Source organism: Apiospora marii (genome assembly GCF_038362585.1).
Source record: "Apiospora marii strain CBS 49790 chromosome Unknown utg000013l_segment0_segment0, whole genome shotgun sequence".
NCBI classification, from domain to species: Eukaryota; Fungi; Ascomycota; class Sordariomycetes; order Amphisphaeriales; family Apiosporaceae; genus Apiospora; species Apiospora marii.
This window is the reverse complement of record NW_027117384.1, coordinates 1,872,972-1,897,179: the sequence shown is the minus strand read 5'-3', so window position 1 is coordinate 1,897,179 and position 24,208 is coordinate 1,872,972. Positions and strand designations below refer to the sequence as shown.

At 54.0% G+C, this 24,208-nt stretch overlaps 7 protein-coding genes across 7 annotated transcripts; 2 read left to right on the top strand and 5 right to left on the bottom strand.

Moving 5' to 3' along the window:
• Positions 1-78: 78 nt before the first annotated feature.
• Positions 79-2,466, top strand: PG985_015729 (FAD-binding domain-containing protein; the record flags this gene model as incomplete). Its single annotated transcript, XM_066835495.1, has 5 exons — positions 79-611; positions 795-1,210; positions 1,300-1,747; positions 1,839-2,049; positions 2,131-2,466. The coding sequence occupies 5 exons, from the start codon at positions 79-81 to the stop codon at positions 2,464-2,466; spliced, it is 1,944 nt and encodes a 647-aa protein (XP_066676698.1).
• A 435-nt stretch (positions 2,467-2,901) lies between these two features.
• PG985_015728 (nucleophile aminohydrolase) lies at positions 2,902-3,924 on the bottom strand (the record flags this gene model as incomplete). The annotated part of the gene is made up of 3 exons (XM_066835494.1): positions 2,902-3,549; positions 3,617-3,841; positions 3,922-3,924. The coding sequence occupies 3 exons, from the start codon at positions 3,922-3,924 to the stop codon at positions 2,902-2,904; spliced, it is 876 nt and encodes a 291-aa protein (XP_066676697.1).
• A 1,011-nt stretch (positions 3,925-4,935) lies between these two features.
• Positions 4,936-6,321, bottom strand: PG985_015727 (uncharacterized protein; the record flags this gene model as incomplete). Its single annotated transcript, XM_066835493.1, has 3 exons — positions 4,936-5,013; positions 5,071-5,975; positions 6,030-6,321. 3 exons carry the CDS (start codon positions 6,319-6,321, stop codon positions 4,936-4,938), a joined length of 1,275 nt encoding a protein of 424 aa, XP_066676696.1.
• Positions 6,322-9,663: 3,342 nt separating this feature from the next.
• On the top strand, positions 9,664-10,795 carry PG985_015726 (uncharacterized protein; the record flags this gene model as incomplete). Its single annotated transcript, XM_066835492.1, has 2 exons — positions 9,664-10,227; positions 10,283-10,795. 2 exons carry the CDS (start codon positions 9,664-9,666, stop codon positions 10,793-10,795), a joined length of 1,077 nt encoding a protein of 358 aa, XP_066676695.1.
• Positions 10,796-11,060: 265 nt separating this feature from the next.
• Positions 11,061-12,998, bottom strand: PG985_015725 (uncharacterized protein; the record flags this gene model as incomplete). Its single annotated transcript, XM_066835491.1, has 1 exon — positions 11,061-12,998. One exon carries the CDS (start codon positions 12,996-12,998, stop codon positions 11,061-11,063), a length of 1,938 nt encoding a protein of 645 aa, XP_066676694.1.
• A 6,266-nt stretch (positions 12,999-19,264) lies between these two features.
• On the bottom strand, positions 19,265-20,493 carry PG985_015724 (ATP-dependent (S)-NAD(P)H-hydrate dehydratase; the record flags this gene model as incomplete). The annotated part of the gene is made up of 4 exons (XM_066835490.1): positions 19,265-19,387; positions 19,462-20,181; positions 20,238-20,335; positions 20,397-20,493. 4 exons carry the CDS (start codon positions 20,491-20,493, stop codon positions 19,265-19,267), a joined length of 1,038 nt encoding a protein of 345 aa, XP_066676693.1.
• An 844-nt stretch (positions 20,494-21,337) lies between these two features.
• PG985_015723 (uncharacterized protein) lies at positions 21,338-23,663 on the bottom strand (the record flags this gene model as incomplete). Its single annotated transcript, XM_066835489.1, has 7 exons — positions 21,338-21,601; positions 21,667-22,174; positions 22,245-22,723; positions 22,780-22,900; positions 22,958-23,014; positions 23,215-23,366; positions 23,592-23,663. The coding sequence occupies 7 exons, from the start codon at positions 23,661-23,663 to the stop codon at positions 21,338-21,340; spliced, it is 1,653 nt and encodes a 550-aa protein (XP_066676692.1).
• Between the last annotated feature and the right edge of the window lie 545 nt (positions 23,664-24,208).

The following is a 24,208-nucleotide window of genomic DNA, read 5'->3' as shown; positions in this document are numbered from 1 at the left end:
TCCTGACTCAGTTGGTCAAGATCTACCAAACTGTTGTGGCCATAGGAAGGCAATTCGCAGCACTTAATGCCAACAGTCATGCCTTCTATCAAAACCACGTCTCTCCTTCTCATCGGCGCATTTGGACTGGGCGCTTCTGCTGCGTCTCATGACCCGTTGGACGGACTGGTGGCTGACTCGGTCCAGCTCACCGAGCAAGACGTAGGCGACTTCTCCGCCATCGCCTTTGGCGACCGCACAGCAGCAACAGCCGCCGCCGCCGCCACCGTATCCCAGGAACAACAGCAGCGATGCCGCGTCTTCCCGGGCGACGACCTCTGGCCCTCGGAGACGGAATGGGCGCGCCTCAACCGCTCCCTCGACGGCGTCCTGCTCCGGCCCACGCCCGCGGGCGCGGTATGCTACCCAGACCATCCCGCCTACGACGCGGCGCAGTGCCAGTTTCTGCTCCAGGACGCCAGAGCCACGCGCTTCTGGCTCGACGACCCGCTCACAGAGCTGGCGCAGTGGACGCAGGGAAGCACCTGCCCGGTCCTCGCGAACCAGACGACGCAGGCGGCGGACCCGGGGAGGGGGGACATGAGGAACTGTACCCGTGGGGGGTTCCCGGAGTACGTGATTAACGCCACGACGGCTAAGCATGTACAGATCGCTGTCAACTTTGCCAGGAACAAGGGTATACGGTTGGTTATCAAGTAAGAAGACCAACACCCACGACGAGCAACTTAACATAATCCTTCCTTGCCAGGATGATCTTCAAACGGCTGACTGATTTCTTATGACCACTAACACAGGAACACCGGCCACGACTTCGGCGGCCGCTCCGTCGGCGCCGGCTCGCTCAGCATCTGGGTGCACCACATGAAAGAGACGCAGTACCTCCCCACGTACACCATCAGCAGCGGCAGCGGCAGCAACGAAAGCTACACAGGGATGGCGGTCCGGCTCGGCACCGGCGTCGAGGCGTGGGAGGTGTCCAACTTCGCCGCGGCGCACGGCGGCATCACCGTCGTGTCCCCCGGCGGCAACACCGTGGGCGGCGTGGGCGGCTGGGTCGGCGGCGGCGGGCACTCGCTCGTCTCGTCGACGCTCGGGCTGGGGGCGGACCAGGTGCTCTCGCTCGGCGTCGTGACGGCGGACGGGCGCTACGTGACGGCGGACCCGTCCACGAATTCGGATCTGTTCTTCGCTTTGCGGGGCGGCGGCGGAGGTAAGAAATATACAAAAAGACAACGAACCCCCCCCGTAGCCCGGGTAGTTAGTTGACTAACTTTACGTTTGTCGCCCAATGGGTAAAAGCCACGTACGGCATCATCATCTCCGCCGTGCACAAAGCCCACCCGCCCATCAGCCTAACCACCACCTCCCTACGCCTGACCCTATCCTCCTCTACCTCCACCCCCTCCGTACCCGCCGCCGGCACCTTCGTCGTGCGCAACGCCGACGCGTTCTGGACGGGCGTGGGACTGTACTACCGCTTCTGCGGCACCGTCATCGAAGACGGCCACGGCGGACAGGGGTTCAGCTACATCTACCCGGAAGCAGACGGCGGCTTCCGCTTCACCACGACGAGCACCTTCCTAAACCGCAGCCGCGACGAGGTGTCCCGGATCATGCAGCCCCTGTACGCCTCGCTGCGGAGCGCGGGTGTCCTGACCGCCGCGGATGCCGACCCGGCCACAGAGAACCCAAGCATATACGGCGCCTCCCGTCGCAGCGGTACCGGGGACCAGCCCGTCAACACGCGGTAAGTTAGGCCACCTACCTATGGTACAAGACTTGAAGACAGGCAGGCAGACAAGCATGCTAATGACAAGGTTAAACCTGTGAGTACATAGATACCGCTCCCGCCTGCTCCCGCGAACCAACTGGCAAGACGACGCCCGCTGGAACGCCACCATGGCCGCGATCCGCGCCGCCACCGAAGCCGGGTACGACGAGGACTTCTACTTCCACGGGACCCTGACGTCGCCGACGCGCTCGGCGGCCGGCTGGCCCGCGTCGGACAACGCCGTGAACCCGGCGTGGCGGGAGAACCTGATGCATGCCGTAAGTGTGTACCTACCTCTCTCTACCTCCTTCAATGTATCTCACTGACTTAAATCCCCTACTACCTTTTCCCTTCTATAGATGCTCATGGACCTCCAACCCCCCAACCTAACCCCCCACCAAGCCCGCGCCCGCGACGCCCAGATGCAGCGCCACATGGCCCTGCTGCGCGCCGCCTCTCCCGGCGCGGGCGCCTACCTGAACGAGGGGGACCCGGGCGAGCCCGACTGGCAGCAGGCCTTCTTCGGGCCCCACTACGCGCGGCTGCTGCAAGTGAAAGAAGCCTGGGACCCCTGGCAGCTGTTCTGGGCGCCCACCACCGTCGGCAGCGAGGGCTGGGCCGTCGAGGCCGTCGACGGGTATCCCAACTCGCAGAACGGGAGGCTCTGTCGGTCGGGTCAAAGGAAGAAGGAATAGGCAGGGGGGACACTGCCATGTTGTTGGGATCCCAGGCGAGCCAAGCTGATGTAGTACATGCCCTCTGCAGTGTAAAGGCGATTGGGGTTCTGTCTTGAGGTCTACTATCTTCAATGTTAACACAACGACCACATACACATACGAAAGTTTCATGGTTAAGAACCACCAAGTAAGAGTCATGTAACCTTGGCCCACGCCTGCTCAATTCGATTCAACGGTCGCATGATGTGCTAAACCGCTGGACTGCTGATGCCTTGAGGACTCCATCCGGCCTTACGAGCATGATCGTTTGACCGCAATGCTTGAGATTCTTAGATAGAATTAGTCTATGCGGTTATCCCAGTGCCTCCGGCGTGCTTTCAACGCCGCCGTATTGTACATGCGTAAAACCCCATTTCTTCTTCCAAGATGCAGGAGGATATATCATCGTCATCATCATAGCTCCATCTTGTCGTCGTCCTTCTTCTCGTCATCCTCGTCGTCGCCCTCGAGGGCCTTCTTCGCTAACCGCTCGGCCTCCTCCATGAGCTCCTTGGGCACCTCCTCGTGCCGGCCCTTGGTGGGGCCGTTGGCGCCGCTGATCCAGGTCATCTCCAGCTCAAACTCCTTGTCCTTGTTGTCCTGCTGCGCCACGTAGATGATGCGCGCGGCCTCCTTGACCGCCTGCTTGAGGTCCAGCTCGCCCTCGGCCAGGTTCAGCTTCTCGAGCTCGGCCTTGGCCGCCTGGCGGCCCTTGCCGGTGGCCGCGCCGTAGTAGCCCCAGTACATGCCGCTGGGCTCAATCATGTACAAGCCGGGTCCGCCGTGCTTGCCCTCCACCTTGCCGCCCGCGCCAATGGAAGGGCCGCTGCCGACCTCGCCGTCGACGGGGGCCTCGAGCTCCGAATCAAAACCGCCGACAATGGCGGTGATACCGAAAGGTCGCACTGATTGGTAGAGAGTGTAGGCTTGGAGGTAGCCGCCCATGCGGGAAGCCAGATCTGAAGTGGAGATGGGGGTCTTGAAGGTATCGCGCCAGGATCGGGCCTCGTCGCGGGATCGGTCTACGAAGTGGCGGCCATCGGGGATCATGCCGGAGTAGACCTAGAGGGGCGAGGGTTAGCTATTTCCGGGTCATGTATAACTCTCAAGGAGCAGTGTGCAAACGTACAGCTCCCAGATGCTTGTCGATGGTTGCGATTCGCTTGTTGGCGCTGGGCTTCAGCAGCTTGGATGTGATGACCTTCTCGACTGCCAAGACGACACCATCTTTCGCACGGATGCCGATGGAGGTGCCGCCGTTCTCTACTGCCTTGACTGCGTACTCGACCTGGAAGTTGCGGCCATCGGGGGAGAAGATGGAGTTGGCCAAATCGTAGCCAGTTCCTATCGACGTCTGCAGGGATACTTTGGTTAGCTCATGGGCCACGCAACAAACCAGCTGGCAATCCAACCATGGGATGCGGGTTAGCTTACCATATTGACAGATTTCTGTGAGGGAAGCTACGGTGGTAGTGTGGGATGTTGTACGGGAGGATCAAAGGTGGAGGAATGTCGGGTTTGGTGGTGTTCTTGGGGTTGAGAGAGTCGAGGCTGTAGATGGGGACGAGGCAGAGCTTCACACAATCATCAGGCAACCTGTAGCTGCGTCGTCCATGCCGTGCTGCTGTAGTAGCGCTACCCCATTACCAGCTACCTCAGCCCGCCCACCTTACCTTGCGGGTGCACGGACACTAAGCGAATGTGGCTTGACTGCCGTTTGGAGCTTTTTGAGCTGCCGCCACGTTGTGGCGGGGTTGCCCAACCATTTCCTACCACCACATCGCATCACCGTGATACTCCTCAGCCATTGGATAACACTCAATGATGGAAAGAGCTGTCCGTAGAATCATCAGATCGATGTTTATGGTTCTATACACGCAATCAAGCTTCCATGAACTCTATATCTAAGTTGTTGGCTATTTGGCAGCTTCCTGGTCACGAGTGCTATATCTACAAGATTACTGGTATTCGATGCGAGACAAGTCCAATTGAGACCTCGAAACTGAGATGAATTAAGGGCCGGTGAGATTTTTGCTTTCTACGGCATATACATATCTGAGCCGATCACGACTGCGAATCGCCGGCCGGTATCTGAATTCCAATAGCTGACGTAGGTTTTAAAGCAACCCGCAAGCAAGTCTGAGACTGGGCAGAACCGCAGGTCTTTGTATCTGACGCAATATCAAGCGATAATATCATGATACGTCAGCCCAATATTCACAAGCAAAGTGCAACCGTCGAATACCGGCCAGCTACTTAATAGGCTGGGTAGCAGCAAGCCTAGAGTAATAGACAAACCCCCTATCGTCCAGCGCCCAAAGTACCTTGTGCCACCAAAAACCGGCTCCCGTCCCGTGAAGATCAACTCGAGGAACACCGGATTGGCGAAACCACTGGCTTTCGCCCAGATTGATCTAGCCTAGATAGCAACTCTTGCTATCCTGAGAATCATGCACCCCGAAGTGTGTTGGAGATCAGCCGCACATTGTTAACCACTAAGGCGTCCAGGCCCTCATCAGCTTGTTTCTATTTCTCAGATGTCAGTAGCCGTGATCAATTGAGTTGTAAATAGGAACTACTTACCTTGGCCAAGTCGGGGATATCGTTCAACGCCCCGTACGAAGCACAAAACAGCCCGAGTTCCTTGACGTGCCGAATGAGCCTGGGCGCGGCGACGAGGGGCTCCGCGGCCATGACGATACCCTGGAGGTCCCACTGCCGGGCGAACCGGATCGCTTGCTGGAGGCTCGTGGCGCGTCGGTCGCCTGCGTCACCGCTGACCATGGAGTCGTTGAGGAAGATGACCGGGTACGTCTTCTGTTTGGTGGACAGCAGGATGCAAATCTCCGGATTAAAGCAGGTGAAGAAGATGGAGCGGTTCTGCCCGAGCTCAAACACGACATCGAGGATGTCGTCCAGATACTGGTTCATCTCGGTGGCGTACGGCTCGAGGCCCCATTCGTCCACCTCGGAGAACATGGGGTACTTCAGCTCGATGTCGAAGCTGACGTCCTCGGGAAACTTCTCGAACAGCTGCCTCAGTGTGACGAAACGGTCGTGGATGAAGTCGCCGCGCGTGTTGCCCTTCATGTTGCGGATAGAGTAGTCCACCGTGTGCTTCATGCGCTGAAGCATCGCGTTTGAGATTGGGTTTTGTCGTCCGCAAAGCGATCGGCTTTGCCTGCTGGGCGGCAGGCTCGGGCGAGACCTCTCGTCCCACGGCAGACGACCTCGAGGGGTATCATGATGCGGGTCTGTCTGGGAGTCGCTGATGGCCATCCATTGCGCATATGTCATGGAGTGGACAGGGGTATCCAACCCCGTTTCGCTGACCGACCAGTCATGGTAGATGACCGGCACTCGATCACGCGTCACCTGAACGTCGAACTCGATGAAATGAGCACCATTGTCCAGTGCACTTTCAAGGGATAGCAGCGTATGCTCTCCGATCTGCAGCCTCCTGAGTTCGTTCTCGTTCAATCCCAGACCTACAAAGAATAGCGTTAGCATGTAAGTCAGCCCGGATTCTAAGTACTACTCACCTCGATGACCAATCACCTGGGCAGGCGTAAGCGAGCGCATCTTCTGAGGTCGGTTTGCCGATGCATCATGTTTCGGCACATAGGGCTTGCAAACCAGAAAGGTGAATGAAACGGAACCGATAAAATCGCCGGCCGGGGTGATGAGAGCAACTGCCGAATCGCGCCTTAAGCTCTGACGTTCCGGTCGGAACCACCCCTTGATGGAGTCGAGAAGTGCAATTGCCGAAGCAATGAGATTGGGCTTGCCCGTGGATTCCTCGGCAATGTCAAAAAGCTTGAAGCTCAGTTTCATACGGTCCGCATTCTTTGTTAAGAATTGCCATGTGGTATCCCCTTTGTCCCCTAGAAAGGGTAACGTAACCCTATGAGAGACATCTGGTTGGTCGGTTGCAGATACCTCAAGATATGTTTGACTTGGAGTGACAGACGCCTTTGTCTTCTCATATAAGTGGCCTTCTAAGGTAACAGGACTGCCCCTGTCAACTACATCAAAGGAGCCAAGGTTGACAAACACCGATGATAACACAGCATCATCGCTGGAGAGAGTTGTAACATATGTTGGCCGTGGATTCACGGATGTTATTGACTCCACCGGTGGAAGAAGCGCCGATGCCTTGTGTTCCACCTGATCTTCCGTGCTTGTTGGCAGAGTGTTCTGAAGCAGATCAACGATTGACATGTGTCCGCGATAGGCCGCATGGTCCAATGGTGACCAGCCACGACGATCTGTGTGCCGTGTGTTTGCGCCTGCAAGCAGAAGAAGTCTTGCCACCTCAAGATGACCGTAGACGCAAGCAACTGTAAGGGGAGTCCAGTGATATGAGTCATCAGTCCTAGATAGATCTAGCTCGACTGTTGAATCCAAAAGGGATTTTACGGACTCAACATGGCCCAATCGTGCTGCATGATACAAAGGCGCATTGGCAGACTGTTTCTGGGGATTGAGCCCCTTCTCTAGTTTAATCAGTCTATAAACGATGTCGCTTGACGCCGATCGAATCGCGATGTTCATTAGTGAACCTACAATTTCTTCAGTGAAGACAGATGCTTCACCATCTGCTCGGTGTATGTCCAGGTCGACAAACAGACTGACAATGTCAGTATGGCTCGAGCTAATGGCTAGAGCAAGTGGTGTTTCGCCGAAAGCGTCAATCTGAAGCATTGCCGAGGGGCCCATCAATTTGATCATCTTGGAAAATATCTCAACCAGACCGTATTGGGCCGCATAATGGATGGGCAACCGTTGCCTCCAATCTTTGGCCCATAGGAGTTGATGCTGGTAGGGAGACAAGTGCCTGATTATCTTGTCAAGAACGTCATGCTTCGCAGTGGTGAAAAACACCTCTCCTGTAGTAAGGCTACTGCTACGACAGAATTGCGTGATGAGCTGCTGCAGGGGGTCTTGATGAATACAGAGTTCCCCATCAAGAGTTGCTGTGATTTCGTCCAAGAGAGATTCGATGCAATCAATGGACTGGTGTGCAATGGCAACCTGAGTGACGGAATAGAGCATTGCTTGGTTCTCAAGGTATGGAACAGGCGACTCCAGAACGATCATGAGAGCCGATGAGTTGTCTGCCCGTATTTCATCAACGACATCTTCTCGGGGACAGCCAAGCGCAACAGGATCGACCGTGTCTAAGATCAATGAGCGTGAGGCGACATTGTCAGTTTCTAGCGTCAGCTCGATTGCCCGCTGAACAGCTCGCAGCAGCGCCATCATCTGGGCGGTCTCGGCCGACCAGGTTCGCAGATAGAGCGGGCCATTGCTGTGGTTCTGCAATGTCCAACTCTCCGCGACCTTGGCCTTGTGGAGAATTCTCGCAATTGCATCTATGTTGACTCTGGAGAATAACTCGAGCTGCTCAACGAAAGACGAGACCTCCAAGAGGTTGAACTCAAGGTCTCTCAACTCAGCAAGGGCAACCTCTTCCCAATCAGGCTGCGCCGGCGTGGCAGACTGAAGGGAAAATCGGGCCTTTATGTTCTGGAACCAAAGGCTGACCAGCCCAGACTGCTTCTCGACGAACTGATTGAGCCGGGCAGTCTGGCCTTCCAAAGAACGTTGCAAGGCTGTTGTGACAGACAACATAGGTTAACATCCGCACAAGCAAACCATTGCTAGCATCGTGTAGCAGTGCCAACTCACAATCGTATCTCTGATCACCAGGGCTCTTCTGCTTCAAAGTCTGCTTGAGGCCGTCATAATCGAGGTATGCATTCGTCCATTGCGGGATCTGTCCGGTGTAGAAGTCGCAGCCAAATTTCATATTGCTGCCAGGTACGACGTGTCGGTGAGGAGCAAGAGAGAGGTCAGCCAAGGGAGGACGCGAGTATGGAATGTGGTAGTAGCTGGCCAGGCTTCCACTGATAAGTAGCCGTATGGAAGATTACACACGTGGACGCCTGCCGTATCCAGTAAAGATCCGATTCGACTATGTACTTTCGCTTTCAATTGAACACAAGCAAGATCGGGACCAAGATGTGATGGGCTGGTCAAGATCTTGGTGTCTTGGTGTCTTGGCTCAATCTACCTACTCTCTTATCAACCCTGCCAGCGCTCCTTCCCTCCCGTAAGAGAGCACCTTCAATTTCTCTCTCATTTCCTCGCAGGTTGTATTCACATGGATGTGGGGGGCTGGAGGTCTTTCCAATGGCGACCACAGGATGCCGCCCGAAGCAAACGGAAGCTCCTCATTGTGTTTCCTTGTTTTTTCCTTCTGTCTCACGCTCCCAATGCAAGACTCGGTTTGAGATGGTGTAAATGACGTGGGTTTGGCGGTTTATCAGTTTTGGCGATCAGCGGCTGGCTGGGCAGGCACGTCCAATGGCTCGACTAGTACAGCTACGTCCTGTGGGGCTTATCAATGTTGCAATTGATCTACTATACGGAGGTGTGACAAGAGATAGGGTAGGAGGCTCTAGCCTTGATAGTAATCCACTACCTTCTAAGTTTACCTAAAGAAGTGATACCTAGTAGGTATCGGTTTCGTGATATTAAAGTTACATGGAGTGGCTCCACTGATAGGCACAGGGCTATACTCTTCCCCGCAATCCCAATCGAGTTTCAGCATACCCTAGCCTCCGAAATACAACCTCAATCAAATCATCCAGTAAGTATACACTTACACTTGAAGGCATAATGGAAGCGACTTTAAGAATTTCGCTACCCACGATAGTCAACCTGGGGCGCCGACACCAGGGCTGAGGACAGACCGCTTCGTTGTCTCGCAGGGCCCTACACTGCCATGGCACACTCTCTTCTTTGCCAGGCCACGCAAATGAGTATCAGAGCCTTTTTCCCTTTGAGATAGGTGACAAGAAGAAAACCCCCTTCCCTTCTTTGTACAAGACGTTTGGTTGGTTTCCTCCATGTTGGACTCTTTGTAGTGGCTCCCCAAACAGGTCCCTTTCGGTATCCCAAACCAAACAAAGCAGAGCAAGCACCAAGTCTACTCAGCGTAGAATATCGTAAAGGCATGCTAGATAAGTATGTAAATTTCCAAACTCCGATCGAACGAAAAGTGAACAAGTAATGGTAGTCTGTTGAAATTCCCTTTCGTCATCTTCTCCCCCCAAAAGCATCCAATATCCCATTTCCCAGTCTCTCTTCCGTTTACTGTGAGCACCCGTCATGGCGAAGCAGCGCCACGACAAAGGAGCAGCCGCGACCCGCCGGCAGCCGCGGCGCGCGGCCAAACACAAGCCAATCCCGATTGCCCCTTTGACTGAGCCAGCAGCAGCAGCAGAATCGGAAGCCGATGTCGGCAAGTCAAGATCTGGGGTCAAGAAAGCCCCCAGAAAGAAACGGGGGCGCCCCCAAAAGCAGCTGCCTACCGAAACCGAAGCTTTTGAAACTATGGGGTTTATTATGGGTGGGCCAAGTGAAGAGAAGGAGGGCGGCGAGAAACGGACCAAGAAGCAGAGGAAGCCCCCTGGCGGCCCTGGAGCCGCGGCCAATATACCAAAGTCCCAGTCCGGTGTGCAGAAAGCGACGTCCAAAAGAGGCCCCGGGCGTCCAAGGAAGATGCTCACGACAGCCCAGGCCATCAAAATGCTGTCCGTCAAGTTCGACGGGGAAGTCGAAGAGCAGCGCAACGCAAAGAAGAAAAGGAAAGACAGAAAGTACATGGACGACGACCCGATCCTCCGGGAGGAGCGGGAGGAGGGTCTCCAACGAAGCCTGCGTTGGCTCCCAGTTCGGGGTCTGCGCCGAACCCCCCTCGCAGAGCCCCAACGGAGTCCCCGCGCAGGTCTGGGACTCTTACACATCCTTGAACGCGTACATGTGCGCACTGAACCGCGAGAATATGCATCACGATCACGCCGAGGAGGGCGAGGAGGGAAAAGGGGAAGAAGACCTTAGCAGTCAGCAGCAGCCCCTCAAACGACCTGCCGGGGTCCCTGAACCTCTCTGGCACGCCTACCACTCATTTGACGACTGGATGTTCAGGAGGCGTCTCACCCCTGAAGAGGTCCTCATGCTACCACTCGAAAAGACCGTCGACAAGGCATGGCCCGACGCCCCAAACGGCTTCAAGTACATCGCTGAAGACGTGCTGGTTTTCGATGACCCGGAAAAGGTTGAAGGCACCGCTTTCGAGTATGAGCTTACCGGCCGTCATATGATGCAACTCAAGTCAGGGAGACGAGTAAGCATGGGGAGGCGTCCCTCTCAGTCGCCGGATATCGACCTTGGGACATTTTTACCACATGACGATCTTGCCATGAATGAGGTCAATTCAGATCTGGCCGGATGGGTATGAGGAATGTCTAGCAAGACGCGTGGGCGAGGGAAACACAAACAGAGACGGAGTTACGTAGCGAGGATCTCTTGTTTTTGATATCATTTGGTTTCTTTATTCATTAGATACGTGACTTCATCCCATCCGTTAAACCATCGATCATCCCATATAGCTAAGTGACTGTTCAACTGTGATGTGAAGCTCCGCCGTTGCAGTTTTCATACCGACATTATTAGACAGTGGGGGTATTACATGGTGTCATAAGGTCATACAAATCGATTCAGCATCAATCCTGCGCCCTCTCTGATAAGGTGTCAACAAGGATCTTGGCATCTGCATGAAGGTCTTCCAGAAACCTTTTCCTCTCCTGCGTGCCTTTGGCAGGTACCGAAAGAGGGTTCTTCTCCTTTCGATAGGCAGCGAACACGAGACCGCTATTCATAGGACACTCCTTTGACTCCTGGCTTGCTGGGATCCGCTGGCAATTGAATGAATGCATCCAGCCTCGGCTAATTGTTTCGGGTGTCGACTCAGTCTTCTCGTACTCAAGCCATTCCGTGAACTGCAGGATCTTGAGATGAACTTTGGTGTATATCTTGAAAGGCTCCTCCAGGTCACTCAACCCATATGCTGCCATAAAGCGTCCATTTGACGGCGCTTCGGTCCGCAAGGCGCCAGTATTGGACGACGAAGACGGGTGATTTGCAGCAAGGGCCTGTACTGGGGATAATAAGGGATCCCTAGGCTCCTGTGGCCACAAGTTGACCAGATAAACCAGATCAAAGCTGTACTTCTTGGCAATCCCAGCTGCCATGATTGCCCCCAAAGCACCGGCCGTATTGGTAGGCAGTGAGGGGGCGATGAAGAGAGGCTCTGTCGGTGTCTCAGGTGGCGTAATTTGCCCAACCATGGGCTTGATAGCGATGGCTGGCGGTTTGTGAGCTCTCGTGCCGGCTGTACCACGCTGCTTGGCCATCCGGTTAGGATAATCTTTGGGAGGCAATGGCGGAGGCTTTTGGGCGTCCAATGAGGGAGTGCTTGGCCGGGCTTCTGCAATATCTTCATCGCTTAGTGCGTATACATCATCGAGAGTAGGCTCGTGTAGAATATGTTCTTTCGCAATGTTCGAGGCCATGAGGGACAGGGTGATAGCACTCTGTGTTCTCTTCAATCGAGATCGAGGCAATACAGCGATGTTACCTGTATCACCTCTATCAAGTGCCGATTCTGCTTGTATGGCAGCCATCGTATTCCGGGGAGAATCGCGTTGGAATTTGTCGGTGCCATTATTATCATGATGATCCGACGCTGTACTTTGTTCAGGAATTGTTGTTGGTACGCTGCCAACTGACGTGTCGGCGGCGCTGAATGATCTCGATGTCCTTTGAACCGAGTCTTCACTATCCGACATTGGGGGCGAGTAAGTGAGTGGCTGGGACACCCGGAAACTAGACTCAAGCTTGGGGAACAAGGAGAGCTTTCTCTCGGGTAATCTAGCACCCTGCCTGGAACGGCGTCTCGAACTTCCCGGTACGTTGCTGGAGGCAGACCTCGAGCCTGTTGCGCCGCTAGCCTTTTCGATTGGTGAAGGCTTCAAAATCATCGATTCCGCTGTGTCATCCTGGGCTGTCGGTGCAAGGCGGTTTCCCCGTGGCGGTGGATCTAGCGGGCTTAACAGCATAGAGATGTGTCTGGGAGACCAGTCCAACATGTTGGACTTGATAGGTTCGGCTTCAGGTGTCTTGGGGGCGCTCTCTACTCCATATTTGCTGGGTGAGGAGGCGTCCGACGTCGAGGTCGAGTGAGTAGCTGGAGAATGTCGGAACAATGAGTCTTCTGGAAACTTGAACTTAGATAGCTGCCGAGCGGCGTCAGACTCCCGTTGGTATTCAAAGGATAATGCTGAGTTTCCACTGCAGTTCGAGCCTCGCGATGTCACTGTGTTCCTGGCTCTGGTATAGTTGGATGACGACCGTCTCTCGAAACGATCGCTAGTCTCCGGTAAACTCAACCTGCCATCTCTATCGTCCTGGACCCCATAGTCCGACGGTTTTTCTCTGACGAATTCTTCCTCTCTTGGCGTCATGCGCATAGACTTAGGCTTCATATATGGTGGTGAAGGAAAGACAAAGTTGTCCAGCGAAGGTGAGTTTCCGGAGCTGGTCTTGTCCCTCCTTCTGGAGACGTTGAAGAGTTTCTCCAGCCTCTCAAAACCGCTGGCCATCTTTCCTGTGGCTGAAGAACTATCTGAGAGTAGGGTATAATGCTCTACGTCAAGGTTAGCACCTAGGTGGAGGGAATAATATCATGCTTCTTAGGCAGCATACCCTCGATATATGTGCCGCCGGAAGAGGTGACTGGTGGCTTCTGCTCCAGGTGCGTGAAGCAGATCTACCGGTTGTAACGCGGTGCAGGTGCTGTCAAGACTAAGAGGCTCTGAGGAGCCGATAAATGGATGAGGAACGGTGGATATGTAACGACTAGCGACAAGGTGTAGGAATAACGGTTGGTGTTATGGTAGGCTGTCCACTGCAGCAATGGTTCAAGTAGGACAGGACTCGGCCAAGGGCGGCATTGATGTACCACAGGTCGTAGACATACGCTGTACAACAGCTTCGAAGGGGCCCAAAGATGGCACAACCGAGACGGACTTCGGTACTCGATAACACAGCAGGTCCCAGGTATGGCAAACCTCTTTAAGTAGGATGTCGAGCGAGGGGCCAGGAACCCTGGATGGTGATTGGGGTTCGGGGAAATTATAGATGGCTTTGGGGCAGTAAGAAAAGAAGGAGGGACTTTTCCCTGGTGTCTCAAAACAGTGGTGTCGTAGGCTCAGGGATGTCCGCAGAGAAGTAATTGGTTTTTCTCAGAGTAGCGTAGAGGCCGTTAAGCCCTTGTGGCGGCACCTGCGTATGTGGGAGAATTTCTTTGAAGGTGCTTTTTCCTCGCCGTCCGTGGTAGGACGAGTGGGTATACAGCTGACCGAGGGCGATGCAGCTGACTGGGCGAGCTGGGGGGAAGGTGGACAGACAATGAAAATTGCAGTCAGCGTGAGCCGTCATGGGAGGAAAAGACGAATGCTGAACCATGGCTCCGTGATAGCAAATTCCACAGATAGGAACAATGACGAAAACCAACGGCAACTGTCAGGCCGGATAGGACAGGTGAATGTAACAGCCGTGATGGGGACCCAGATCCATAACACTGGACAACATGAGACCAGCGGGCAGCACCACGCACACTGGGTGGGAAGTGGGAAGTGGAAAGTGTGGTGCGCAAGTGGGAACATGCAATCATGTCATGCCATTGGCTCGTCTGGGGTCCGACCTGTCAAGTTAGGAATGAGCGTCGCGGGGGGCCGGGGGTGGCTTCCAACATTGACCTCGTTCAGCATTCAATGGTCGGGTTGTTTGGATCGATTCTGATCTCAAACCCCCAGCTACCTGAATCAATGTAGGTACAAATATACTTCCAATTTGAAGCATATACCTACTTGGGCTCCTCAAGTCTATCTTGGAAGTTGAGGTCATTCAACGACCTACCTGCATCATCAACTATTGACAGCCAATACGTTACATACATCTACGTGTATCTTGCGCATTGATCTCACGAGATGCATCCGTGCTGATTGAATTGAATGGTCCCAAATGCACATGCAAGAGGGAAGAGGAGACCTGACCAGAACATTACGGCGTCGTTGGGCACGGCCAAGCAATTCCCTCCTCGGGCCTTTTCCTTTATCGCCGTCCCATTCTGGAATGCACCAAAAGCTGGATATTGATCTGCCCATCTGTTGTTGGCTGGAAATTATCGGTGGCGCCCGATTTCTGCCGGCCTCATCACCTCATCAGCATCCACCGCCCACCACTGGCCATGTATTGCCCGTTGCAGACAGTCCGAGCATGAACTGCTTCTTGTGGGAATACCGGAAGTCACTACTACCATCTGGGGATGATCGGCGTCTTCCAAGGGGGGCCCATATCCGACCTGGAGGGCGCTGCCTCCTCTCGTCCGGGGCGCCACTGCTTGCTAACGCGCACGTTTTGCCCTGCGTGCGGCTGCTTTATGATGGAGTCGTTTCTTTTGCCGGAAGGCATGGTTTCTATTTTCCTACTCCTACCAGCCTGCCTGCTGCGTCCCGGATGCTGGGCGTGTCGCTCGCATGCACGTTCGGATCGGCGGTACGCGTGCAGTAAAATTTTTGCCTGATGGGCTTCGCGATACCCGCCCGTGCCTCTTTGCTCTACTTACCTGAAGGTTCCCACAGAGTATCCTAATATCAAACATGGAAAGATCGGAATTGCATCTCACCCATGGCTCCTTTTTGAGGACTAACAGAAGATGCTAATATTATAGGATTAGGAGCGCCTCGCCGTTGCTGTAGGAAGGGCTATTTCAATTGAATCAGCCATAAGTGCGCCTGTGGCAGGCAGAGCAAGAAACGCATTTCAAAAAGCAACTGTTTCGAGGCGCAAAAGGCTGCTAGTCATCACGCCTGGCGGAAACGGTGCCCTCCTCGCATTCTCTAGTTCTCTCTCCCCCCTCTCTCTCATTGTGTTTCTCCCTATCACACCCGATTCGCTGAATGATTTGGTTCGGCAGGGCCAAAAAAGTCAACTGCGGGTGCTGTGCTTTGGGAAGTTCGACGATGAGCTATCAACGAAGAACTACTAGCATCACTCTGAACAATAGATTGCATGCGTCGACTGGCCGGCACAGACCCGTCCTATCCTGGCCGCAAATCCCCGTCAGTCTCCGGGTCTCTGAACCAAATATAGCGGCAACGTAATGTCTAGGACAAGATGCATCGGTGGCTCTATTTCAGCCCCCTGGCCAAGGCAACACCCAAAGCCGCCCTCCCCACATTATCACCACCCTTGCCAGGAGACGTTGCTTTTCCTTCTTCCTGCCATCTTACTCAATGACGAATCCCTGCCCTGACAAGGGCTCCTCGTGCAACCAGCGAATCGGCTTTCGACTCCTCCTTCCTTAGCAAGCAGCGGGGGCAGGGGCATTGCAGCTGCCGCTTATACATGCATGCCCCTCCATGTAATGTACGTTGGAAGCATGGCCGGCGCGGCACAGAGAACCTTAGCTGCAGTATTAAGACGTTCGTTCTGCGCGACAACCTCTGAGACTGCAGGAGCAACTAGGGGGACCATCGGGCTTTTTAACGCTCAAACACGGGAGACAATAGTCTGGAAGGCTCGGTGTTCTTGGCCAATAGATTGCAGCAGGACGCGCCGCTCTCCTTACGCGACCACTCGATATGCGATCAGTCGAATAAGATAGGGCGTCTCATGCAAGGCTTTCTTTCGGGCTATCCCACTGGTAGAACCTTTCTGAAGACCAAAGTGGCACGCATAAGCTTGTTGAGTATACTCTACTAATACTCTCCGGAGTTTGCAGGTACAGCAACGAAGCAAACATCGGAAAACCAAATTCCCGCGCCCCCCCGAAAGCATTCAAGGTTGTAAGCGAATACGTCTTGACAATTCCCTTCAGTGTCCACAGCAAAGGCAAGTAGCAAGTGTGCTTTCCTGGTCGGCCCTTAGAGGATGCCATTACCTCGACAAAGTGGCTGTCTCAGACCCTGTGAATCGATCTGGAGTGTCTCATCCTCAAAGTGGTTTATCCAGCTCCATGGCTTGCTGGGCACCGATGGCACCTGTTCACACTCAGATCGTTTCTAAATGTAACAAGATTGACTCAAGTGAGATCTTGCCACGGCGACTCCTAAAAAGGCGACATATCACTGCTGAAACCACCGCCACGCCCATAGTGCGCAGCTCTGTATTCGATTGGACAAAGAACTCGGACCAACCGTTCACGCCCCCTATACACATTGACATGGATCTACGGTTTGCATCTATGGTGACAGCTGACTGGTCGGGTTGGTCGCGAGCAATTTCAGCTGTAGTGGATGTCAGGTAGTATCTGTCTGCCCATGACAATCTAATGATTTGCGGCTGGCCGAGAGGCGATCTTGGATTGTGGGTGTTGTTGGTGTCACCGATCCGGCAATCTGTCTTAGCGTGCGGTATCTTGCTGAGAGCTGGAGCCAATGATTCTCCGAGCAGAAGCGAACAAGAGGGCCATCCCGGAGACCACACCCCTCTCTTCCATCCCATGGCCCCCTCCCTCCCTCCATTTCTTCTAATGCATCGTTACCCCTGGGCATACATACATCTGCAGCGAGGTTGCCAGGCTAGGCACAGCGGCTCTCTTGGGTCGATCCTAGTATAGGCGGACTGTAAGGAGCAAAGTATCGATGAGATCGCTACGTAGTAAGGTGGTGCCCGTGGGGATTCCCAAACGAGCGAATAGGCAACCTAGCCGGGTCCTGCATGATGTTGCTATATGCCACTCCCGGTGCTAGTCAGAAGGAACGGCAGGACGCTGCCTGCTGCTGCTGCTGCTGCCCTTCGTGCTTCTTTGTTCGGACATGTCTGACACCCAGTCACAATGCGGCAACAAGAGTTGTCCTTTTCTGCTTTGATTTTTGGCCACTTTCGAGGGAGGGTATGACACCTTAGCAACATCGAAGTGTTGCCTTTTCATGATTTCGTGTATTGTTGACGTAACCAGGCGTCGGCGTCCCCCTTCGCACAAATGCACAGCGGGCAGCGTACAAAACCAAATCCAATCTCCGAAGGTTAAGTTTCCGTCGGCAACACCATGAGAACCGCTGCGAGCACTGCAGCAACGAAAAGAAAGAACAAGTGTAGACTAGATGATCCCATGTTTGATCATGCATAAAATCTCTATTGTGTGTGTGTGTGTATGTGTGTCCAACATTCCGCCCGCAACGTGTGTGACAGTACTCGACGTTTTTGGTTTGGCTCATCAAGGTTATTAGGTAGCCTGCTGACTGCCTCTTTGGGTCTGCCAGTCCAATGTTATATCACACACACACATTGATTGACAAAACACACCGCATCTTGGCCGCGCACAGGGTCGCGTATGCACACGCAGCTATGGCATATTTACGCCCTTTTCTTTTTTCTCCTTTCCTTCATTCCCTCTCTCTCTCTGCTCGGTCTAGGTTGCACATGCAATATCAGTAAGCAAAGTTGAAAGTGTGTGTAGTAAAGTCCAGAGAGACAGATTGTATGAGAGAGATGATCTGTGGGAAATACATCCCCATGCAGGTGTGGTCAATTCCCCTTCTCTTACACACTCTCTCATCAAAGATTCATACACCTCAAAACGTAGCAATATGTCATGAGATGCAAGAATCAAACCCCTGGCAAGACCCATCGAAGTCATAACTGTATTGTCAGTCCCTGGCTAAGCAAGCTGTTGTAGCTCTCTCATGTGTCCCCAGCGCTGATCAGATGAAAAACCCACATATATCTCGTGATATGTGACACATACTCAGTCGTCCCAGCTCAAGACGATGGTAGTAGTGCAAATGTCATATATGAAGGGGGTGACAAGATGAGTGTTCACCAACCCCCAAGCAATATGTATTCCTGTTATCACCAGACGTTATATGTATATTCTCGGGGTCTGGGCATGCTGACCCCATCCGGAGTTCGCTGGTTGCCATGGAGAGAAGAACACGGGCAATTTATGTGTTGCACTTTCTCCGTGCTTCTCAAAATGACAAAATTAGTTGAACATACCCAGAAAATCTTTTATGTCTGCTATATGAATCGACGTCTTAAAATTGAACAAAATTCATTTCAAATTTGTTGGAATAGAAACAGACCAGATTCAGCCCTTGTAGTATCAAATAAGAACACGGAACACCAAGCATGCACTTAATATAATACTCCCTAGATGGTCACCGGGATAGTGAATGGAAGCCCGGGCCCGGTCCTGGGTCCTGCCGATTTCCAACACGACTCTCGGAGAGAGCTGAAATTCGCGTGGACATCACGTTTTCGCACCCTTTTCCCCGGAAAGTAGAAAGCAAATAATCATGCATGAAACCTCTTGAGAAATTTGAGACAAGGGGTGTTGATCCAGAAATGGAAAATGGGCAATTTTTCCCGATGTCCTAGTCATGTACGACGACGACAGCAACAGTCAATATACATCCATGGACGAACACCCCCCTTCTCCCCAGACACAAAAGAGACTGGATTGATAGGCAGGCTCTCTTCCAGAGATTGTTGGCCCTGTCGGCCCTGTTTCATTTATTCATTTGTATTCATTCTAGGCCTGACAGTCTCGCAAGTATATTGTCCAGTGTCCTTCCTACCTCCCATAAAGCGTACGGCTGAGCCGGTCCCTCTGCTTGACGTTTCGTTTTAACCTTTCAGACGTCCCTGTAAGATTGCGAGACACCACGCCGGCTCCCACGAGAGAAAGACGCCAGTTCTCGTGTTTTGTGGTTTCCCGTTTCTTCTCATATCGCACCATGTGAGTCGATAGCGATCCAGACATGCAACGGTCGAGGTGTCTCGGCCCTCCCCACGTGTGACTGGATAACCACCTAAACGAACCGGGCGAAGCATGGTCGCTTTAGCTACACAGATACCTTTACAACTTGGCATCCGGCTCATCCTCGCCAAAGAGCTCCAAGAAAGAGGGATGAACCTCATCCGTCAAATCGCTGGCTTGCAAGCTACGGCCCTTCTTCTTGAAGGCGTTGCGCGAGCAGAGCTGTAGTGTCCCGTTAGCTTTCATCTATCTGGGGTTCCCAGGGGGGTGGGCAGGACAGGACAGAAGGAACTTACCCTCGTAATAGCACTACCGCCAAACGCGGCGAGACCCAGCAACTCCTTCGTCTCCAGCTTGTTACCGTGGTCCCAAAGACCGTCGAGGTACGCCTTCCGCCAGCCGAGGAAAGTGGCAATGCTGCCGGTCAGGGTGTCTCCCTGACCACCGCTGCGCTTGAGCCCGCCCTCGAGGTCGACAATCATGGTGTGCTCGCCGTTGCTGATCATGTCATGGCCGCCCTTCTGGACGATGGTGACGCCGCCGAGAGCGCGCGAGAGGGCCTCGACCTTGGCCGTGGGGCTCTTGTCGCTGTCGCCCGCCTCGCCGTTGTCGCCGTCAGGCTTGAGCCCCTTCCAGAGCCGGCCGAACTCGACGACGTTGGGGGTCAGCACGACCTCCTGCCACCCCATGAAGAGCTCCGGGCGGCTCGTCACGATGGCCAGGGCGTCGGCGTCGAGGACCACCGGCATCTTCTGCTCGCGGGCCGCGGCCAGCACCTTGGCGCACGTCTCCTGCATCAGCGGGTCGCGGCCGAGGCCGGGGCCGATGACGAGCACGTGAAGGCGGCCGAGCATGTCGATGATCTTGCTCGACACCTTCGCCGGGTCCGTGTCCTCGGGCGACGGGCAGTCGTTGGAGGATGGCGAGGGGGACTGGCGCATCAGAGGGTGCACCATGAGATTCGGGGAATACGTCTTGATGACGGCGCCGGCACCCGGTGTGCAGATCACGTGGGACTAAGGGTTGTGGTCAGCGAGGTGATTCTCTATGGATGGTCAGCCTGTAGACATACCATATCACAGCCCAGTCTTGCACTGGCCATCGCAGAAAAGTACGGAGCTCCCGTGTAATCCTCACTACCTCCAATGACCGCAATACGGCCCAGCTGACCTGGAAATAACATGTTAGTCTGGATGCATATCTCTGCAATGATGGATGGCCCCGTACGTACCTTTGTGAAACTTCTCCAGCATAGGCGGCACCATTTGGCGCACCTTGCCCAAAATCTCTTTGGTGGCGGCCGACATCTCCGGGGACCCAGCATTCATGTCTATACGGCTAAAGCCTTTAGTTTACCTGGTCTGGAGGAGATCCTGCGAATTTCTTGAGATATTGAGGCCGATATGGATGCACTCTGCTAGATGAGACGACGTGCGGGGACTTTGAAATTGTCGTGATCGGTTGGGTACTGGAAGTGATATGTATCAAGTAAGAAACCAGCTCTAGAGATTAGAAGTAATGGGTGTTGTACAAGATTGAATGTTTAGTTCAAGTTGGACAATGGTGGTGTGGTTGTTGCTCGGGATGGAGGTAAGAGGAACGTAAGGTCCGGCAATGGGAAATATGACATCACGAGATCCAGAGTTCCATCGGAGCCGCATCATAGGTTTTATCAGAACAGCGCTGCAGGCGACTCGCGCTCTTCCACCACAAGACACTATTTGGCCATGATGCTCGAGGAAATACAACCGATCAATAACATATGTTCAATCTTCGAAATCTTTAAATAATTCAAATCAGTGATACCGGGACATAAAAACTGGGCTATAGAGGATTCGAGGTGTATATTTCGTCTGTAGTACGATGTGGCTGAACTGTATAGGCCTTTTCACTAGAGATCTCAAACAAGACGATACGGGTATTTTAGAACATATTAATGAACAAAAGGAATCGAGTGCTCTTGAGTTTGTGGCTCTATTTTACAAAGGCTGAGCGGGAGGTTATGACCTCCGTTTCCCAACCAATTCCGCACTTTTGCAGCACCCGACTGACATACATCTCGCCTCTAATGAGAAACAGGTCCCGCCAACTAATGCAGCATTTCCGCAGGTATAGACAGATCCTCTCCCTTCACTCCAGCCATCGATTATCTAAGGTACATGCACCCTTTGCTTACGACGTGAAGCTCTTGGTGAAGCTGCTAACAACGTCACGCAGCTTAGCCTCGAGGTCCTTGCTGAGGGCACCCTCCTTGTCGATGGTGGCCAGAAGCTCAGACTCGTTGGTGCGGAGGTGGGACAGCAAGTCAGCCTCCCACTGGGTAACCTTGTTGACGGGGACGTTGTCGAGGATACCGTTGACACCAGCGTAGATAAGGGGAACCATCTCGTTGACGGCCATGGGGGAGTACTGCTTCTGCTTGAGGAGCTCGGTCAACTGTAGGTGGCGAACGGATTAGCTAGTGCATCAAATAGTAGTTGGAGGGTATTCTTGGTACTTACACGCTCACCACGAGACAGGGTCTGCTTGGTGGAGGCATCCAGATCGGAACCGAACTGGGCGAAGGCAGCGACCTCACGGTACTGGGCCAAGAAGAGCTTCAGGGAACCAGCAACTTGCTTCATGGCCTTAAGCTGGGCAGCGGAACCGACACGGGACACGGACAGACCGACGTTGATGGCGGGTCGGATACCCTTGTAGAAGAGCTCGGCCTCCAAGAAGATCTGACCGTCGGTGATGGAAATGACGTTGGTAGGAATGTAGGCAGACACATCACCACCCTGGGTCTCAATGATGGGCAGGGCAGTCATGGAACCTCCACCGAGCTTGTCGTTCATCTTGGCAGCACGCTCCAGAAGACGCGAGTGCAGGTAGAAGACATCACCGGGGTAAGCCTCACGTCCGGGAGGTCGGCGCAGAAGCAGAGACATTTGACGGTAGGCAACGGCCTGCTTGGACAGATCGTCGAAGATGATCAGGGAGTGCTTGCCGTTGTCACGGAAGTACTCACTAAAAGAGAATCGTCGTTAGTTTATTGAAGAAAGACACCATAGTATGAATAATGAAGTATATCACTTACCCGATGGAGGAACCGGTGAAGGGAGCAATGTACTGCAGGGGAGCGGCCTCGGAGGCGGTGGCGGCAACGATGACGGAGTACTTCATGGCGTCGTTCTCCTCCAGGGTCTTGACGAGCTGAGCAACGGTGGATCGCTTCTGACCGACGGCGACGTAGATGCAGTAAAGCTTCTTGGTCTCGTCGTTGGAGTTGTTCCAACGCTTCTGGTTGAGCATGGCGTCGAGGGCGACAGCGGTCTTTCCGGTCTGACGATCACCAATGATCAACTCACGCTGACCACGGCCGATGGGAACCATGGCGTCGACAGACTTGAGACCAGTCTGGACGGGCTGGTTGACGGACTGACGGGGCAGAATGCCGGGGGCCTTGAGCTGGGCACGGCGCTTCTCCTTGGTGTTGAGGGGACCCTTGCCATCGATGGGGTTGCCGAGAGCGTCGACGACACGGCCGAGCAGCTCCATACCGACGGGGACATCGACCTTGAAACTGTTAGTCAATTGGCTCTCTGCCATGAGAAAGAATTGGTGTATCTCACAATTTCTCCGGTACGCTTGACGGTCTCACCCTCCTTGACGAGACGGTCAGAACCGAAAAGCACAACACCGACCTGGCCAGCCTCCAAGTTCATGCACATTCCCTTGACGCCGGAAGCGAACCTAGGAACATTGTTAGTCGGGGTCCGTCAGATCCGGGGTAGTGTTGAGAAGACATACTCGACCAGCTCCTCGGCCTGGACGTTGGCCATACCGTGCACACGGGCGATACCATCACTATAGAGCACCAAAAGTCAGTCTTGCAGCTCCAATTGTGCCAATGAAGCCTAGCTCGAGACGGGGGTGATCATGGCGGTCGGCGAGGTCGATGGGGTGGTGATGCTGGTGTTGGCTCTGGTGTGTTGTCGAGGACTCGTTGTCGCCATGAAAAATCCCGACTCGGCTAGTCTCCACTTTCGCTTCGAGGAACAACATACCCAACGGAGAGGACACGGCCAGTCTCGGCCAGGTTGGTCTCCTCGGAGACACCACGGATGCGCTGCTCGAGGATGGAAGAGACCTCGGTGGGCGAGGCCTTGGCCTCAGCGTAGGAGCGGCTCTGGATTCTGAAGGCTGCGCGATTTTGCACCTGCGTAGGTCGAAGAAAAAGCTGTTAGCCGAAAGCCCGAAGAGACATAAAAATCCATGATGCAGCTGTGCCTCGAGCTCGTCTGAGCTCCCAATGCAGGCTAAAAAGCCCCCAAAAAGCTCAATTGAGCTGTTCGAGGCCCGTCGAGATGCATTGAGGCCGGGTGCAGCGAGGAATTGATGGCATTGAGACCGGAGGTCGATGGGAAGTGGGAGCCACACTTACCGCAACAGCTCGGCCAGAGGTAGAGACAGCGCTCACGGCGCGCGTGGACCGTCGGAGGGCGTTGCGAAACATTGTGAAAAGAGGTAACCTTAGATCCTCTAGAAAAAAGAAGGAGAATCAATTGCAACCTCTTTGCAATTGATGGGGAGGCGGGAGGGGAGATTATGGGAGGACGGGTTTTGAAGGGTTTTGGAGGTTCTGAATACAGATCGGAGGAAAGAGAAGAAAAAGCTCTCTTTGCTGGTCGGACACTCACGGCCGACGGGTCCTGGGACAGACTGTTCCCAATTCCAGCTAGTTGGAGTGAGCAGTGCGCACGTACCAGCCCACTTCTTCCTGCTCTTCCTGCTTTTGGAGGCGGGAAAAAGAATAAGGCGGGCCCGACTTGACCCGACCTCGAAGTGGTGTTTCAAGCCGGCGGCAGCTGGTGCGCAGCTGGCAGTCACAATTTGGCTATGACTTCAGTTGACCACTGGAGTTGTTGGGGAAACTCACCCAATTTGGTTTCGTCTGTGGCACTCTCCCTCCCTCTCTGGCCACCAGGGTAGCTGGCTCTCAGAAGGCAGCAACCCAAAATCATGATCTCCAGTCTCAAAAGCCGACATAGAAGCGACTCT